This window comes from Cervus elaphus, chromosome 5 (assembly GCF_910594005.1).
Source record: "Cervus elaphus chromosome 5, mCerEla1.1, whole genome shotgun sequence".
Classification (NCBI taxonomy): Eukaryota; Metazoa; Chordata; class Mammalia; order Artiodactyla; family Cervidae; genus Cervus; species Cervus elaphus.
In genome coordinates this window covers 126,602,619-126,619,024 of record NC_057819.1, presented here as the reverse complement: position 1 = coordinate 126,619,024, position 16,406 = coordinate 126,602,619, and the positions used below count along the sequence as shown (strand labels likewise).

The 16,406-nt window shown below is 52.6% G+C and overlaps 1 protein-coding gene across 2 annotated transcripts in view; it reads left to right on the top strand.

The window, feature by feature from the left end:
- The window catches only part of MGAT5B (alpha-1,6-mannosylglycoprotein 6-beta-N-acetylglucosaminyltransferase B), a 67,475-nt gene extending 56,706 nt beyond the window's left edge, over positions 1–10,769 (top strand). For both annotated transcript variants that reach the window (XM_043905408.1, XM_043905407.1), the window contains 6 exons: positions 983–1,138; positions 2,138–2,284; positions 2,470–2,586; positions 8,172–8,246; positions 8,570–8,826; positions 9,237–10,769. In XM_043905408.1, coding sequence (XP_043761343.1) covers positions 983–1,138; positions 2,138–2,284; positions 2,470–2,586; positions 8,172–8,246; positions 8,570–8,826; positions 9,237–9,435 — 951 coding nt within the window. In that variant the 3' untranslated portion in view covers positions 9,436–10,769. The remainder of the gene's footprint in view (positions 1–982; positions 1,139–2,137; positions 2,285–2,469; positions 2,587–8,171; positions 8,247–8,569; positions 8,827–9,236) is intronic.
- Positions 10,770–16,406: the final 5,637 nt, after the last annotated feature.

Below are 16,406 nucleotides of genomic sequence, written 5' to 3'. Positions count from 1 at the left end.
TTTCCCCTCAGCTTATCCCTTCCTTTCTTCTGCAAGCCTCAAAAAACTCTAAAAAATAGAACCCAGCAGATGATCCCATGCTTATTCCTACTGAGGTCCTACACTGACCACAGCTCCCAGCTCAGGACCCAGGCTGTAGGGTCAGATGGGCGCCCAGGCGCTGAGGTGTGATCTATTCATCTATACTGCACACCTCTGCAGAGGTCCTCAGAGGTCATTAGGTTTCAGAGGAGGCCAAGTAGCTCCATTTGTTGTTCAGTCACTAAGCATGTCCAACTCTTTATGACCCCATGAACTGCAGCACACCAGGCTCCCCTGTCCTTACCGTCTCCCGTTCAAACTCATGTCCATTGAGTTGGTGATGCCATCCAACTATCTCATCCTCTGTTGTCCCCTTCTCCTCCTGCCCTCAGTCTTTCCTGGCATCAGTGTCTTTTCCAGTGAATCGGCTCTTCTCATCAGGTGGCCAAAGTATCGGAGCTTCAGCTTCAGTATCAATCCTTCCAGTGAATATTCAAGGTTGATTTCCTTTTGGATTGACTGGTTTGATCTCTTTGCTGTCCTAGAGCTCTCAAGAGTCTTCTCCAGCTCTACAATTCAAAAGCATCAGTTCTCTGGTGCTTAGCCTTCTTTATGGTCCAACTCTCACATCCATACATGACTACTGGAAAAGCCATAGCTTCGACTAAACAAACTTTTGGATGCATTGGATGTTGGTTTCTATGGGAGATGTTTGGAAGACAACAGGTCCATGGCTAAACAGGCTTAGGGCCCCTGGTCTAGTCCAACCTCTGCAACTCACAGATAAAGAAATTGAGGTCCAGAGAGGAGAGGGGGGCGTCTTCAAGGTCACACAGCTGGTTAGGGACCAACCTGACACTGGGCCCATGTTTTCTGACTTCCCGACCAGTGATGTCTCTTCAGTGGGCACTGCCATCTGTGGTCAGAGCAAGGCCCCCATCTCCTCCTTCTCCTCTTGCAGGGGAAGGAGAAGTTCCTGAGCATTCTGAACAAGTACATGGAGATCCACGGCACTGTGTACTACGAGAGCCAGCGGCCCCCTGAAGTCCCGGCCTTTGTGAAGAACCATGGCCTCCTGCCGCAGCCTGAGTTCCAGCAGCTGCTGCGCAAGGCCAAAGTGAGCCCCACCCCTTCCTCCATCTTCACCTCAACCCGGCCATAGGCGCCCAGGAGGGAGCCCAAACATGCCTGCCACATCTGCCACCATCATTCATGCCCCCTTCTACATGTGGACATGCCCCTGCACACTCTGCTGCCCTGAACCTCGTGTCCAGGCCTCCTAGGTGATAGTCGGAGCCAGGGTTAGAGATAGGGATACCCATCAGGGAAAGGGAGCTGGGTGGGGTTCATTGATGTGAAAAAAGAGTTGGGCTTCCCGCCTTCCCTTCCAGTCCAGACAACTCCTGGGTCAGGCATGGATTTCAGAGCCACTGAGGGGGTAGAAATTCTAGGTGCAAAGGAAGGAGGAGCAGCCAGGCTAGAGTTCCATCGGGCCACTGACTGCTCCTGGAAGTCCCTGAAATGTGTCCTTGGAGCATGATCCTGCTGTTGGGCCCTGAAGTGCCAGCTGAAGCTGGAAGGTCTCTAGCTAGCTGCTAGGTCCTCTCCTAATCTGACGATAGCTCCTTTCCTTAGGCATCTTGGATATGTGTGGTGCGTATGTGTTAGGGTGGAAGAAGATACCTTTGTGCAGTGAGCAACCTCAACATCACATGGCAACCCCAGATTCAGAATCACTTATATTATCTTCCAGGGGCCAACCCTATGAGCACTCCTCCTAGTACAAGTCAGGTGCTGAATGAATGTCTTTTGGGTGAGTGAGTAAAGGTCCTTTGAGATCAAATGTAGGAGTGGCCTGAAGCCTTGTAAGCTTGGGAACCGTTGTTCTTTTCTTTCCTCTCCAAATCATAGTCTTTGGAGCAGGAAGAGGCCATTGATATTACCTAAATAGACCTCCTCATTTCACAATGGCCAAGGCACACAGCTGGCCTGCGCTCCCTACTGCCCCGATTGCCTCCTGTGAATGTCCTGACCTCAACCTCACCCCTAACTTCTTGGGGCTCCTGGGCTGTGATACCCAACCTTCCCTGATCATCATGCCACTTTGGTTCTGCAGCTCTTCATAGGGTTTGGCTTTCCCTATGAGGGCCCTGCCCCCCTGGAGGCCATCGCCAATGGCTGTGTCTTCCTGCAGTCCCGGTTCAGCCCACCCCACAGCTCTCTCAACCACGAGTTCTTCCGGGGCAAGCCCACCTCCAGAGAGGTGAGTGGGAAGGGCCTGAGCCCACATCCAGGGGCTCTGAGATGGGATCCCAAAGTTCCTGGAAGGGGAAGACTGAAGCCTGGGATGAAGGGAGATATGGCCCAGATGGGGTGGGGGCACCTCCCCTTCACCCAGCCCAGCCTGGCAGCACAGAGAGAAGCTGACTGTCTCTGTGCCCTGGCTAGGTGTTTTCCCAGCATCCCTATGCAGAGAACTTCATTGGCAAGCCCCACGTGTGGACTGTCGACTACAACAACTCAGAGGAGTTTGAAGCAGCCATTCAGGCCATCATGACAACCCAGGTGAGGCTCGGATCCAGTCAGGACCGCCAATATCCTATACTTTGCGTCTTTGCTGTAATTGGAAAAAGATGCTCCTCTTGGTGAATTCAGACTCTCAGGCCTGGATTGGCAAATTTGCGCAGGGGCCCCACTCACCAACTTGGATGTGTGTGTGTTTGTCAAGGAAGTGGAGATGGAGATATGCTTTTGTGCAGTGTGCAGCCTGCACAACCTTACATGGCAGCCCTGGATCCAGAGTCACTTTTTGAATGTCTTTGTAGGCCAGGTGGTGTTAGCACAAGTTAGGTGCAGGGTGGTCTCCAGGATGAATGCGTGAAGGTCCTTTGGACTCTTGGTGTCTCTGTGGTCTTGGGCAGCACGTCTAAGTGCACACAGATCACCTGGGATCTTGTTAAAGCCCAGGTTCAGATTCAGCAGGTTGGGTGGGGCTGATGCCCTGCCTTTCAGACCAGATCTGGGGTGGCGCTGGTGGTGTCACCTTTGGGTAGCAAGTGGGTGGAGCATTTGTGTTTTCTCCAGCAAGTAGGTGTTGGGGGTGGGGTGCACTTGTGTATGGGAGGGGGCAGGGAGGGGCTTGTGGAGCTCATCTCCTCTCCTGGCACCTCTGGCATCTGAGAGCTCCCTGTGTGTTCTCATGGTCCCTTTATATAGAGAAGAGGTCAGACTGTGTGAACGGGGTGGAGGTGGGGGGTTTCTGCTTGCCACAGTCCCTCTGGACCCACTTCTTGCGGTAGCTCGGACCCCAGGCTGAGCCAAAATAACCACTCCTGCTGGGTCCTCTTCCCTGCCCAGTACCACATTGTTCGTTCATTGAGTGTGCCCTCCCTGGGGGGATGTGTGGCTCAGGGTGGGCTTGTGGCAGAGTCAGAGAGCATGTGGGGCAGGGGCTCTGCAAGGGAGAGCCATGCCCAGGAGGACGTCCACCTGCCGGGGGAGCTGGGGGCACTGCTGGGCTCAGGGCAGAGGCCAGCGGGCATAGATCCCCCTACAGTCTTAAATACTTAACTCTAGGTCCAGAGTTCTGCCTGGTTGCCCTGACCATAGGCAGGTTTGCATTTGTTTGTTTTTTTCTTTTTTGGGGGGGGCGGGCAGAGGGCCACACCATGTGGCTTGTGGGATCTTAGTTCTCTAAACAAGAATTGAGCCCCATGTCCTAACCATTGGACTGCCAGGTTGGCATCTTTTAACACCCTCCTGCATCCCATGGGTCAGTCCCTCCCACTCAGCCCTCTCCACTTAGCCCACCCTCTCAGCAAATGGCCCCAGAGAGTCCCTTCCTCTACCCACTACACCCTTGTCCTTCCCTTCTGAGTGGGTGTGATTGTTTCTTTAGAGAAAGTGCCAAGGAAACTGCCGTGTTACAGCCTAGGTACATCTCTAGTTGTAGCAGACATGGCCAGGTTGACCTGCGAAACGGCTGAACCCCGGGACCCTCCATCAGTGGTGCGGGGACAGCCCTCCGCCCGCTTCTGAAGCATCCACGTAAGCAAATCCTCCTCTGTTGGGAGTTCCTCCAGGTCACAGACTGAGACTGGGTTCTTCCAGGAGCTGACCCCAGATAGGAATTTGACTACAAGTAGTTTATTTGGGGGGTGATCCCAAGAAGGAAGGTTCTAGTGTGACAGTGAGTCAGGGTGTGTAATGGAGGTTACCTCTGCCTGCAGGCAGCTGGTGCTCAATGCTAGCAGGGACCTGTGGGAGGTGGGGTGCTCAGATCCCGAGCTCTCCTATCTGAGAAATGAGGAAACCGAGGTGTTCCTCCCCCAGCTCCATCCATCGCTGGATGGGCAGGGGGGAGGGGTCAGCTCTCAACACGGGGCTGAGCAGACACCTCCATGGAAGGTATGGGGGAGGGTGCGGTGGGATGCTACCCTGGAGGAAACCCCCCACCCTCTTCCCGTTCCCTCTGCCCACCCCTTGCCAAAGCAATCATCCGAGGCTTCCACCCGGAGGTGGGAGCAGAGGTGGGGGTGAGAGGGGCACCTCCGAAGGCTTTTGTCCACCCTCAGGCCGCAGGTCTGGCCCCACCTCCAGGATCCCTCCCTGGAGAGAAACTCAGTGAGTGAGATCCCAGCCCTGTGGACACGGTTTTCCCAGCTGCAGACCTAAAATGCGGGGGGTGGGGGGGTGGTCTGTGCAGGGGAGCCCGTTCATCTATTCACACATTATTTCTGGTTGGACACACAAGAAACTGATAACGTGCTGCCCCCAGGAAGGGTCTGGGCATCTGGGGTCAGAGGAAAACTTGCTTTGTCTTGTTTTCTCTTGATTTTTTAAAACCATGAACATCTGTTTAATTGAGTTAATTAGTTAATTAAAAATCACAGGAACATAAGGGTCCAGGAACTAAGGTATTGCAGACTCACCAGGCTGACTCTTGTAGCTGGACTCCAAACCAGCCCAAGGCCCCTCTGCCTTTAACCACCCCGACTCCTACCCCACCTCCCAGTTAGCCTGGAAGGTGTTTAAAATGCAGACTCTTGGGCCTGTCCCCAGCTTCTGATTTCAAAGGACCGGTGTGGCTTGGAGTCTGCGTTTTACTCTTTTTTTATTAATTTATTTTAATTGGAGGCTAATTACTTTACAATATTGTGGTTTTTGCCATACATTGACATGATCAGCCACGGGTGTACATGTGTCCCGATCGCCCCTCCCACCTCCCTCCCCATCCCATCCCTCTGGGTTGTCCCACAGCACCGGCTTTGAGTGCCCTGTTTCATGCATCGAACTTGGACTGGAGTCTGCATTTTAAACAAGCCCCCTGGGTAAATCTGATCATCCTAGTTTAGAAAACAGAGATAGCTGGCAGGAGCTCAGAGAGAGAATGAGGGCCGCCATCGGGGGACACAGCTTCTTCTGCAAGTTGTGGGGCCTTTTGCAGGGAGAGGGAGGGGGAAGGGCCGAGACGGACCTGAGGCACCAGCCCGGCGGCCCCCACCCTTTGCCTGCCACCCCCACCCCCCCAAGCAGCGAGGAGGCTCCAGGTGGGGGCTCTTTTCAGGTCTCTCAGCCTCGGTGGGTTTGCCCTTCAAGCATCTCTCTGTCCAGGGTGAGGCCATTCGAGGTGAGGGGAGGGAGAGGAGGGGAAGGGAGGTTGGGGGAGGGACGCCTGCTTTCTCCCCGCCTGCCGTGCTCATTATCACAGGCCGGTAATTCCAGCAGGACCAGCACCTGCCATTCTGTGAGACGGATCACTGTGCACACCTGTAATTAGACCTAATGGGGGTAATTTCCAGGCAGGCTGGCTTGTCCGGTGGGAGATTCACGGCAGGTGGGATGTGGCTGCTCTGAATGGTCCCCTCATTGGGAGGGGGGGCACAGCTTTGAATCACTGCGTGATGGGCTTCAAACCACAAAGGGGATAACTCGGTGGCTGCTGCTAGAGAAGGCAGTGACATTTGGAGGGGAAGTCTCTTCTCCAGGGGGTTTATTTATAACCAGGACTTGAAGCCTTGTACCCGAGGCAACTGGGGAACTGCTAGGACAGCAGCTGGCGGCCGGGGCCTCGGCAGCCAGCAGCTCGGGCTGGGACTGACCGTGCAGAGCTCAGGGCTGAAAAGCTGTGCTGGTCAATGGGCTGTGAAGGATGTGGCTGGGTGTGGACCCGGGGAATTCTCTGGGACCCTGGAACTGCCCCTGGATTAAAGACACCTGCTCCCAGTGCAGGTGAAGTGCGGACTGGGGCAAGGTCAGATGGGAGGGGTCTTGTCCCGAGACTCGGTCCTGGTGGTGGCTGCCGCTTCCCAAGACCCTCCTCAGCTTGATGTTGGGCATGTCGCCCTGATCAGAGGCCTCAGGATGGGCCTGCGGCCCCTCAAGGTGGGGTCTCCAGGAGGCAGGATTGGGCTCTGACTCCACCCACCTCTGATGAGGAGGAAGGGTGAGTGGGGGTGGGTTGGAGGGGGGGAGTGTGGCCTTGAGCAGACCTGCAAGATTTCACTGCCCGGGCTGAAGCTACCTGATTTCTGGTGCTTCTGGCTGGAAAATGGCATTAACAGGAGGTGGGCTGGCTGGGTGTAGTGCCAACACACACACACACACACACACACACACACACACACGGTGATGGGGCAGGGGTGTTGAAGGCTAAAACAGATCTTTCTCTGAGTCTGAGATGGACTATCTCCCATGTCAGCCTGACCTTGCCTCCTGCCCACCTGGCCAATCTTTCCTCCAAGCTGGCTGTGTGCTGGGCCACTGGGGGGTTGGTGTAAACAGGGCAGGGATGGCCAGGTAAGAAGAGTGGAGGAGAGGTGGGGGTCCCCACTCCAGGAGGCGGATTCCTCATCACTTCCTCTCTCTCTTCCCTTCACTTCTCGGGCCCCAGCTGCCAAATCCATCTGCTCCCATCAGCCCCAGCATGCACTACTCTGTAACTTTGATATTTAGGTGGACAGTATGTGGCCTCCGTTTGGGGCACCCTTGTTCATGGAGCTCCCAGATACCTGGTCTGGGCAGGAAGCTTCACAAATGTGATCTCATTCCTTCAAGCTGAGAGATGCCTTGCGTTCCTTTGTGTGAACCTTCTGCATCCTGGGCAGGACACAGGCAGAGCCGGGATACTTTTCTGTTCTGTGACCACTTCCCTGGTGACGACTGTGTACCAGGCACTGGGTGCAGCCACAGGTGGACAAGTCATGGTCCCAGAACCCATGGGGCTCCTAACCTGAGGGAGACAAGGGACACGTCAGAAATGATGACACAGGTGCCGGTTCTACTGGGGAAGTCTGGCGTGGGGGCCAAGGAAATGGTCTTTTAACAGGAGTTAAACAGGAGGTGGTCCTCTGGGTCTGCTTCCTGGAGGCGGTGATATCTAAGCTGTGCTGTGCTTAGTCACTGTCGTGTTGGATTCTAGGTGACCATGTGGACTGTATAGCCCACCAGGCACCTCTGTCCGTGGGGATTCTCCAGGCAAGAATACTGGAGTGGGTTGCCATGCCCTCCTGCAGGGAATCTTCCTGACCCAGGAATCAAACCTGCATCTCCTGTGTCTCCTGCATTGCAGGCAGATCCTTTACCAACTGAGCCACCAGGGAAGCCCAAGAATACTGGAGTGGGGAGCCTGTCCCTTCCCCAGGGGAACTTTCGGACCCTGGAATTGAACCGGGGTCTCCTGCATTGCAGACAGATTCTATACCAGCTGAGCTGAGCTACCAGGGAAGCAAAGAATATAAGAGTAGGTTGCCGTTTCCTTCTATAGGTGAACTTCCTGACCCAGGGATAGAACTCATGTCTCCCGCTGGTGGCTTCTTTACCACTGAGCCACCTGGGAAGGTGAGGATGAATCCAGGGGTTGGCTCAGAAAGAGCAGACATCACAGCCCAAGTGGAGATGGAACACTGAGCTTTAGGGAAAGGGGAGAAACGGTGTAGCTGGAAAGGAGCTGAGGAGACATGCGCTGCCCTGAGCTCCTGGGGGCCACTGCGGGGTGCACTGGGGAGCAGGGCGTCCTAGTGGATGGGGTGATCGGCTTGCTGAGTGCAGGATGCCTGAGCCCCCAGATCTCTGCTCCCAGAGCCAAGCGGCCAGGTCTGGGGAGCCCCAGGGTTTCTCCTGACCCATGTGTCCGCCTGTCTCTCCCACAGGTGGACCCCTACCTGCCCTATGAGTACACGTGTGAGGGGATGCTGGAGCGAATCCATGCCTACATCCAGCACCAGGTGTGTGGGTCCCCCACTCTCTGTCTCTGGGGTGGGGCAGCTTCAGAGTCTGAGGACCCACCTCTGCCTGGGGTGCAGGGTGCTTTAACCCCCTAGTCTTTCTCCAGTCTGTTTCCTTCCCTGGAGCACCCCTCTCCTGGACCCCCAGCTCTAGCATCCCAGCCTCCATATCATAGTATGGAAATGCAAAGACTTTTATTTTTCATTTTATTATAAAGCTGTTTAAAAGTTTGCTAGCAAGTGAGGGGGTAGTAGGGTGTAGGATGAGTTGGCGGGAGAGAGGCGCCCCATTTTTCCCTCCTAACACTGCTTTCCTCCCGCAGGACTTCTGTGCATCCCTGGGTCCTGCCCCACCTGGGGCCCGAGCCCCGCAGAGCCCTTTCATCCTGGCTCCCAACGCCACCCACCTGGAATGGACCCGCAACGCCAGCTTGGCCCCGGGGGCCTGGCCCCCAGCGCACTCCCTCCGGGCCTGGCTGGCTGCCACGGGGAGGTCCTGCACGGATGCCTGCCTGGACCACGGGCTGATCTGCGAGCCCTCCTTCTTCCCCTTCCTCAACAGCCAGGACGCCTTCCAGAAGTGAGTGAGCCCCTGCCTGACCCAGCCCAGCTGACCTCCCCTGTAGCCCCTCACTGCCTTGACCGCCTTGCCCCCTGGCCTGCCAGCAAGGGTGAGGGGGACTCAGTGCTTCCCAGAGAGGAAGGATCTGGAAGGCACCTTCCAGACAGGTATCCACATTGCAGCTCTACACCCTTGGCAAAGCCTCAGACCCCTGCCCAGCCTGTCTGGGCATCTTCTAGGTCCAAGCCGCAGAAACTGCCCCATTCCCCTGATGCATCAGCCTGTGGCCCCACCCTCTTGCCCACTCGCTCAGGAGCTGCCCACCCCAGCATTTCTCCCAGCACCTCCTAGAAACCTCCCTGGGTCTGGAATGGGTGGGCCGGGGCAGGGGAAATGGGCAGTGACCACCTCTGGTGGTGCCCACCCAGGCTGCAGGTGCCCTGTGACGGCATTGAGTCAGAGATGAACCACCTGTACCCGGCCTTCGCCCAGCCCGGCCAGGAGTGCTTCCTGCAGAAGGAACCTCTGCTCTTCAGCTGCGCCGGCTCCAGCACGAAATACCGGCGGCTCTGCCCCTGCCGAGACTTCCGCAAGGGCCAGGTGGCCTTGTGCCAGGACTGTCTGTGAGGGTGACCACCCAGCTGGCCCTCCCCACTGCAGGAGAAAGCACCAGCAGATTCCGAGCTCCAGTGACCCTCCTTCCCCTCGACGCCCCCGAACTGAAGCCTTCTTCCTTGACCGGGACGTGGGCAGGACAGATTGGTGCGTAGGTCTAGGGAGGGGGGAGACTCTGCCAAGCACCTGGTGCCTGCCCTAGGCAGGCTCCTCATGCTCCTCCCAGGGGCGCATGGCAGTGCAGTGGCCAAGCAGCTGGGGGTTGGTGTGAGGGTCTCACTGAGTGGCCCAGGAGCAGGTGGCCAGAGGTCCCTTGCTGGTGCAAGACCAGATCTGAACCAGATGGAGAGGGTTCTTGTCCTTCTTGGGCCCAGGAGGGGCCCTCTGGGTATACGACAGAGGAAGCAGGGTGAGGCTTGCTTGATGGCCCACTGAACAGTCCGCAGAGTGGGTAGTGATGCGTGAGGGGTCAACCTTGTCCCTCTGGAGCTATTTGCAATGTGGACAGAAAGGGTGGGGGGCCGGAGCGAAGGCCAGGCTGGGGGACCCTGTTTATGCCTCCTATTAGCTTTCTCAAATTCCCTCTGCCCTCCACACTTGGGGACTACAGTCAGAGGCTGCAGGGACCACCTGGAACCTGGGTTGAATTGTCTCCCTCTTGCTTGTTCCAACTCTCTTCACTTTGGGCATTTCCTGAAATCTCCCCCAGCATGACTGCAACTCCAGACCGTGGACTTGCTTCCAAAGCCTCAGGCCCCGCCCCACCTCCCAAGCATCTTTCGTAGGCTTGGGATGGACCTTCAGCCCCACAGCACACCTGGCCTATTTCCTGGTTCCCCAGACCTGCTACCCCCTTGTGCCCTCCCACCCCATCAATGCTGCATCTGCGTCCCTACCTCCAGCTTCCTCCAGCCTCAGACCTCCTCTGGATCCAGCTGTCCATCCATCTTCGTGTGGCATGCCTTCCCCTTCACCCTGAGTCCAGAGCCCTGCTTGAGGAAAAAGACCAGGACTTCAGAAACACTGCCACCCCACCCCAGTTGGTTTTTAATCCCACTCCCTTTCTGGAAACCTGCCCCACCCACCTAGGCCTGCCCCTCCACCCTTTTGGGGAGGCAGTCACAGGACCCTGAGTCCAGAGAGGGGGGACGAGCCCCGCTGTGGGCCTGAGGGTGGACACCTCCCATCAGAGAGCCCTCTCGGCCTGAGTGGCCCCTGTGGCTACAGAAACTCAATAGTCACCAAGGACCTGACCTGTCGGGGGAAAGCAATAGAGATACTCTTTTCTCTCTCTCTTTTTTTAAAAATTTATTTCTTGAAATAATAAATATTTTATTGGGATGTGAGGTGCAGAGGAGGAGCTGTGCTGTTTCTCATCTTTTTCCTGGGATGCCCAGGCCTGGAGGAGGAGTGGGGTGTGAACACCCAGGGTGGGGGGCAGATATCTGGGGCCCGTGGGCCCCTCCTCCACATTGTCACTCCATCTACAAGGTTAGTGCTGTGGCAGGCTGCTCAGAGGAAATCCCTACAGGTGTCAGAAGTCCACGGGCCCCTCCGACCACCCCAGCACTGTGACTTTAGGGACCCTGCTTGACCAGCAGGCTGTCCCCGGTTCTGTCCGCCTGGGTTTGATCTCTGCTGGCTGTGCTTGCTGTGAGGTCAGAGAACAGAAATGCATTTTGAGGAGAATCTCTGAGCTGGATCGTGATAAGATGACTGACTACGAGAGGGAGGTCAAGACAGCAGAGGAAAAAGATGAGTTCATCTCCCAATGAACACATCAAAAATACATGTACACATGGAACAATTCTCACAGAAAACCAGCTGAAAGCTGGCACAAGATCCTTCACAACCAAAGCTGCAAGGAAGATCCCCATGTAACTGGGTAGGACAGGGGGGAAAGAAAGCAGGATGGAATCTGCACCCCTGGGAGGGAGCTGTGAAAAAGGAAAAGGTCCCTCATCCTGGGAACCCCCTTGGCCATTTGGGAGGCCTGCTGGGCAGACAGGGAGCTGAAATGGCCTGGTCTTTGCTCAAGAGGACTGTGCAGGTGCTGCCTTGCTGCCAGGTAGGGCAGAGAGAGACCAGCACTGACAGCTGTCACATCGCTGTACTTCCCAGCCAGAAACACACTCCTGCCAGTATGTGCAGGGTGTGCAGTGGATGGGGTTTCAGCTGACGGACCCAGGGAGAAGGCTCGATTTAGCTGCATAGAAATAGCCCAAAGGGCCTAGAATGTGGTCTAGTCCACCACTGTCAACCCATACAAGATGGGCCATGAGTCTGCCGTAGGATCCACTGTCAGTTTGCTCAGGCAGGGTGTGGCTACAGTGGCCATGGGCTTTGTAGGGGCAGGGCTGACATCTGAGCCGATTGTCAGTGTTCCCTCAGCAGAGGTGAGTCCAGGGCGGGTCCAGCAGCAGCAGACTTCATTGGTACGCACACTGGGTGGTGGGCAGCATCACTGAATTGCATGTCCCCTGTGGACAACCCGTGGGGAGGAATACACCAGGGTTTCTTTCCCAGTAGGAGCACTCCACTCCTGCCTACCTCACACTGCAGCTTAAAGCCAGATCTGGGGTTTTTAACTCCCAACGACTGGGGAGCAGACCCTGCCCCCATCAGGGCTGTGACAACCACAGAGCAAAGAGGCTGCTCCACCCAACATCCAGTGTAGGCTCTGGTCTCCCCAACACCAAACATACTCCCCATCAAGAGGACAATGGCCAGCACACCCTGAGGAAAGACGTAGCAGGCACCCAAACCAAAAACAGCCCTCACACCAAAAATACACACAGTCTACACAGGGTCACCAGAGAGCAAAAGAATCACATACAAAAGAATCACAAAAAACTAGAAAGAAAGAACTCAAGCCCAATACACGAGAAAACCATCAGGACACTAAAGAAAAAGAATAAAGAAGGACTGAAATCAACTAGAAAACAAGGTTTAAACTGGCAACAAATACACACTTATCAATAACTATTTTAAATTTCAGTGGACTAAATGATCAAAAGACATAGCATGGGGACTTCCCTGGTGGTCCAGTGGTTAAGAATCTGCCTGCCAGTGCAGGGAACACGGGTTTGATCCCTGATATAGGAAGATCCCACATGCTGCAAGGCCACTAAGCCTGTGCGGCAACTACTGAGCCCGTGCATCAAAACTGCTAAAGTCCTTATGCCCTAGAGCCTGTGTTCTGCGAGAAGCGAAGCTGCCGCAGTGAGAAACCTGCACACCACAATGAAGAACAGGCCCGGCGTGCAGCAACAAAGACCCAGCACAACCGGAAATAATTTTTTCCCTTTTCAAGTGTTCATGGAGTATTCTCTAGGATAGACCACAAGGTATAATACAAAATAAGCCTCAACAAATTTAAGAGAATAGGAATTATTTCAAGCATCTTTTCTGACCACCATGGTATGAAACCAGAAAGCAACCACTGAAAGAAAAATGAGAGAAAAAAAGATTACATGGAGACTAAGCAACATGCTACTAAGAAATAATGGGCTGACAATGAAATCAAAGAGGAAATCAGAAAACACTTCGAGACAAGTGACAATGAAAACAAAAATCTATGGGATGCAACTAAAGCAGTTCTAAGAGGGACGTTCATAGAGACACAGGCCTTCCTCAGGAAACAAGAAAAATCTCAAATAAACAACCTAACCTACCACCTAAAAGAATTTAGAAAAAGAAGAGCAAAAATCCCAAAGTCAGCAAAATGAAGGAAATAATAAAGATTAGAGAGTAAATAAATGAAATAGAGATTTTTAAAAAAGCAAACAGAAGATCAGTTCAGTTCAGTCGCTCAGTTGTGTCCGACTCTGCGACCCCATGAATCACAGCACGCCAGGCCTCCCTGTCCATCACCAACTCCCAGAGTCCACCCAAACCCATATCCATTGAGTCAGTGATGCCATCCAACCATCTCATGCTCTGTCGTCCCCTTCTCCTCAGCCTTCAATCTTTCCCAGCAGCAGGGTCTTTTCCAATGAGTCAGTTCTTTGCATCAGGTGGCCAAAGTATTGGAGTTTCAGCTTCAACATCAGTCCTTCCAATGAATATTCAGGACTGATTTCCTTTAGGATGGACTGGTTGGATCTCCTTGCAGTCCAAGGGACTCTCGAGTCTTCTCCAACACCACAGTTCAAAAGCATCAATTCTTCGGTGCTCAGCTTTCTTTATAGTTCAACTCTCACATCCATACATGACCACTGGAAAATAGCCTTGACTAGATGGACAGAAGATCAATAAGGTTTTTTTGAAAGGATAAAAAAAATCGATGACCTTCTAGCCAGGTTCAGCAACAAGAAAACAGAGAGAACCCAAATAAACAAAATAAGAAATGAAAGAGGAGAAATGACAACTGATCTCTCAGAAATAAAATCATAAGAAAACACTATGAACATTTATATGTCAACAAATTGGACAACCTAGAAGAAACGGGCAAGTTTCTAAAAACATACAGCCTGACAAAATTAAGTCAAGAAAAAACAGATAATTTGAACAGATTGACCTCTAGAAGTGAAATAGAATCTGTAATTTAATAAAACAAAAAACTCCCTGTAAACAAAAGTTCAGGACCGGATGGTTTCACTGGAGAATTCTAAAAAGACATACAAAGAACTTACACAAATCCTCAAACTATTCCAAAAGACTGAAGAGGAGGGAACACTCCCAAAGTCATTCTATGAAACCACTATCACCCTAATACCAAAACCAGACAAAAACACTAGAAAAGAAAATTATAGGCCAATATCTTTGATGAATATAGATGCAAAACTCCTCAACAAAATATTAGCAAATGAATCCAACAATATATAAAAAGGATCATACACCATGATCAAGTTGGCTTCATTCCAGAGTTGCAAGAATGATTCAACATACACAAATGTGATACACCACATCAACAAGATACAAAATCCACACAGTCATCTCATTAGATGTGGTGTACGTGATGTCACTTATATGTATTTAAAAATAATAAAAATGAATTTGTTTACAAAACTGAAAGAGACAAAACAAACCTATGGTTACCAATGGGGAAAGGATAGGGGAGACAGAAATTAGGAGTACGAAGTTAACAGATACACACTGCTACCCAGATGGCGCGAGTGGTAAAGAATCGCCTGCCCATAAAGGAGACACAGGTTTGATCCCTGGGTGGGGAAGATCCCCTGGAGGAGGGCATGGCAACCCACTCCAGTGTTCTTGCTTAGAGAATCCCATAGACAGCGGAGCGGGCGGGCTATGGTTCATAGGGTCACAAAGAGCAGACATGACTAAAGCAGCTTAGCACACACACATGTACATAAAATAGATAATAAGGATTTACTGTACAGCAGAGAGAATGACAACATCTTGTAATAATCTATAACAGAAAAGAATCTTAAATATATATATATATATAACTGAATCACTTTACTATACACTTGAAACTAATATAGGATTGTAAATGAGCTAGACTTCAATTTAGAAAAAAAAGGCCAATATTTCCTGGGCATTTATTGTGCTTCAGACACCATGCTGAGAGTTTGGTATACAATTGGTCACTTTATGTGCCATCCTATTAGGTAGGCTCTAGTTATCCCCCAGCTGAAGCTCCAATACTTTGGCCACCTGATGCAAAGAGCTGACTTAGTGGAAAAGACCCTGATGCTGGGAAAGATTGAAGGCAGGAAGAGAAGGGGACAACAGAGAATGAGATGGTTGGATGGCATCCTTGACTCGATGGATATGAGTTTGAGCAAGCTCCGGGAGTTGATGATGGACAGAGAAGCCTGAAGTGCTGTGATCCATGGGGTCACAAAGAATCGGACACGACTGAGAAACTGAAGTGAACTGACTTACCCCCCATTTGACAGTTGAGAAAACTGAGGTAACAGAGAGTTTAAGTAACTTGCCCAAGGTCACACAACTTGCAAGCAGAGAGATGGAATTTGCCATAAAGCAAGGATCAAATGACTCAATAGAGGGATAGCCCAGCATGGTGCCCAAGCCATAGGATGTATTCATGGTTTTGCATAATTCTGTGTTTGAGACGCTCCCCTAGTTCTCAACAGGGACAATGAGCTCCCCAGACACCAACTGGCACTGTCTGGAGATGTTTGATGGTCACACGGGGCTGGGGGAGTGGCCTGCTACCAGAAATCAGTAGGTAGAGGCCAGGGATGTGTATCAGCCTCCTACAGGGCACAGGACAGCCCCCAGCAACATGAACCATCCGGCCTGGAACATCGGCAGAACCAAGGCAAGAAACCCTGTTCTAGGCCAGTGGTTCTCCAACTCTGGCAGCATCAGAGTCATCTGACTCTGAGCTTATTAAAGCCCAGGCTGCCCTCACCCCACCGAGTTTCTGATTCAGTCAGTCTGGGGTAGGGCTTGGGAACCTGAGTTCTTACCAAGATAATGCCCACACGTTGCAAACCACTGGTCTAGACCAACTGGGTTGTTGTTTAGTCGCTCAGTAGTGTCCAACTCTGTGACCCCATGGACTGTGAGCCTGCCAGGCTCCTCTGTCCGTGGGATTTCCCAGCCAAGAACACTGGAGTAGGGTAGGTGTTTTACTTATTATTAATAGGGTCTTAGCTTGCAATCCCCTGATAACATAGGATGTGGAGCATCTTTTCATATGCTTACTGGCCATCGGTATATATCTTCTTGGTGAGGGGTCTGATCAGGTCTCTTGCCCATTTCTAAACTCTGGTTGCTTTCTTATTGTTAAGTTTTGTAAGTTTTGAGAGTTTTTTGTATGGAAGCCTACATTTGAATTCTCTTAAAATCTTAATGTGAGGTGGCAGGTGAAGCTGGAAGGGCAGGTGAGTGGCAGGAGAAAGAAGCCAGGCCCTGGGAAGAAACTGCAACTCCAATATAAGGCCAGATGCTAGTTTTAAGGGGGCCCTTCCTCCCTAAAACCGAAGCTGGCCACACTTTGCTCCACCCCCACCCCTGCTGAAATAGGCACAGAGTGGCCACAAGCA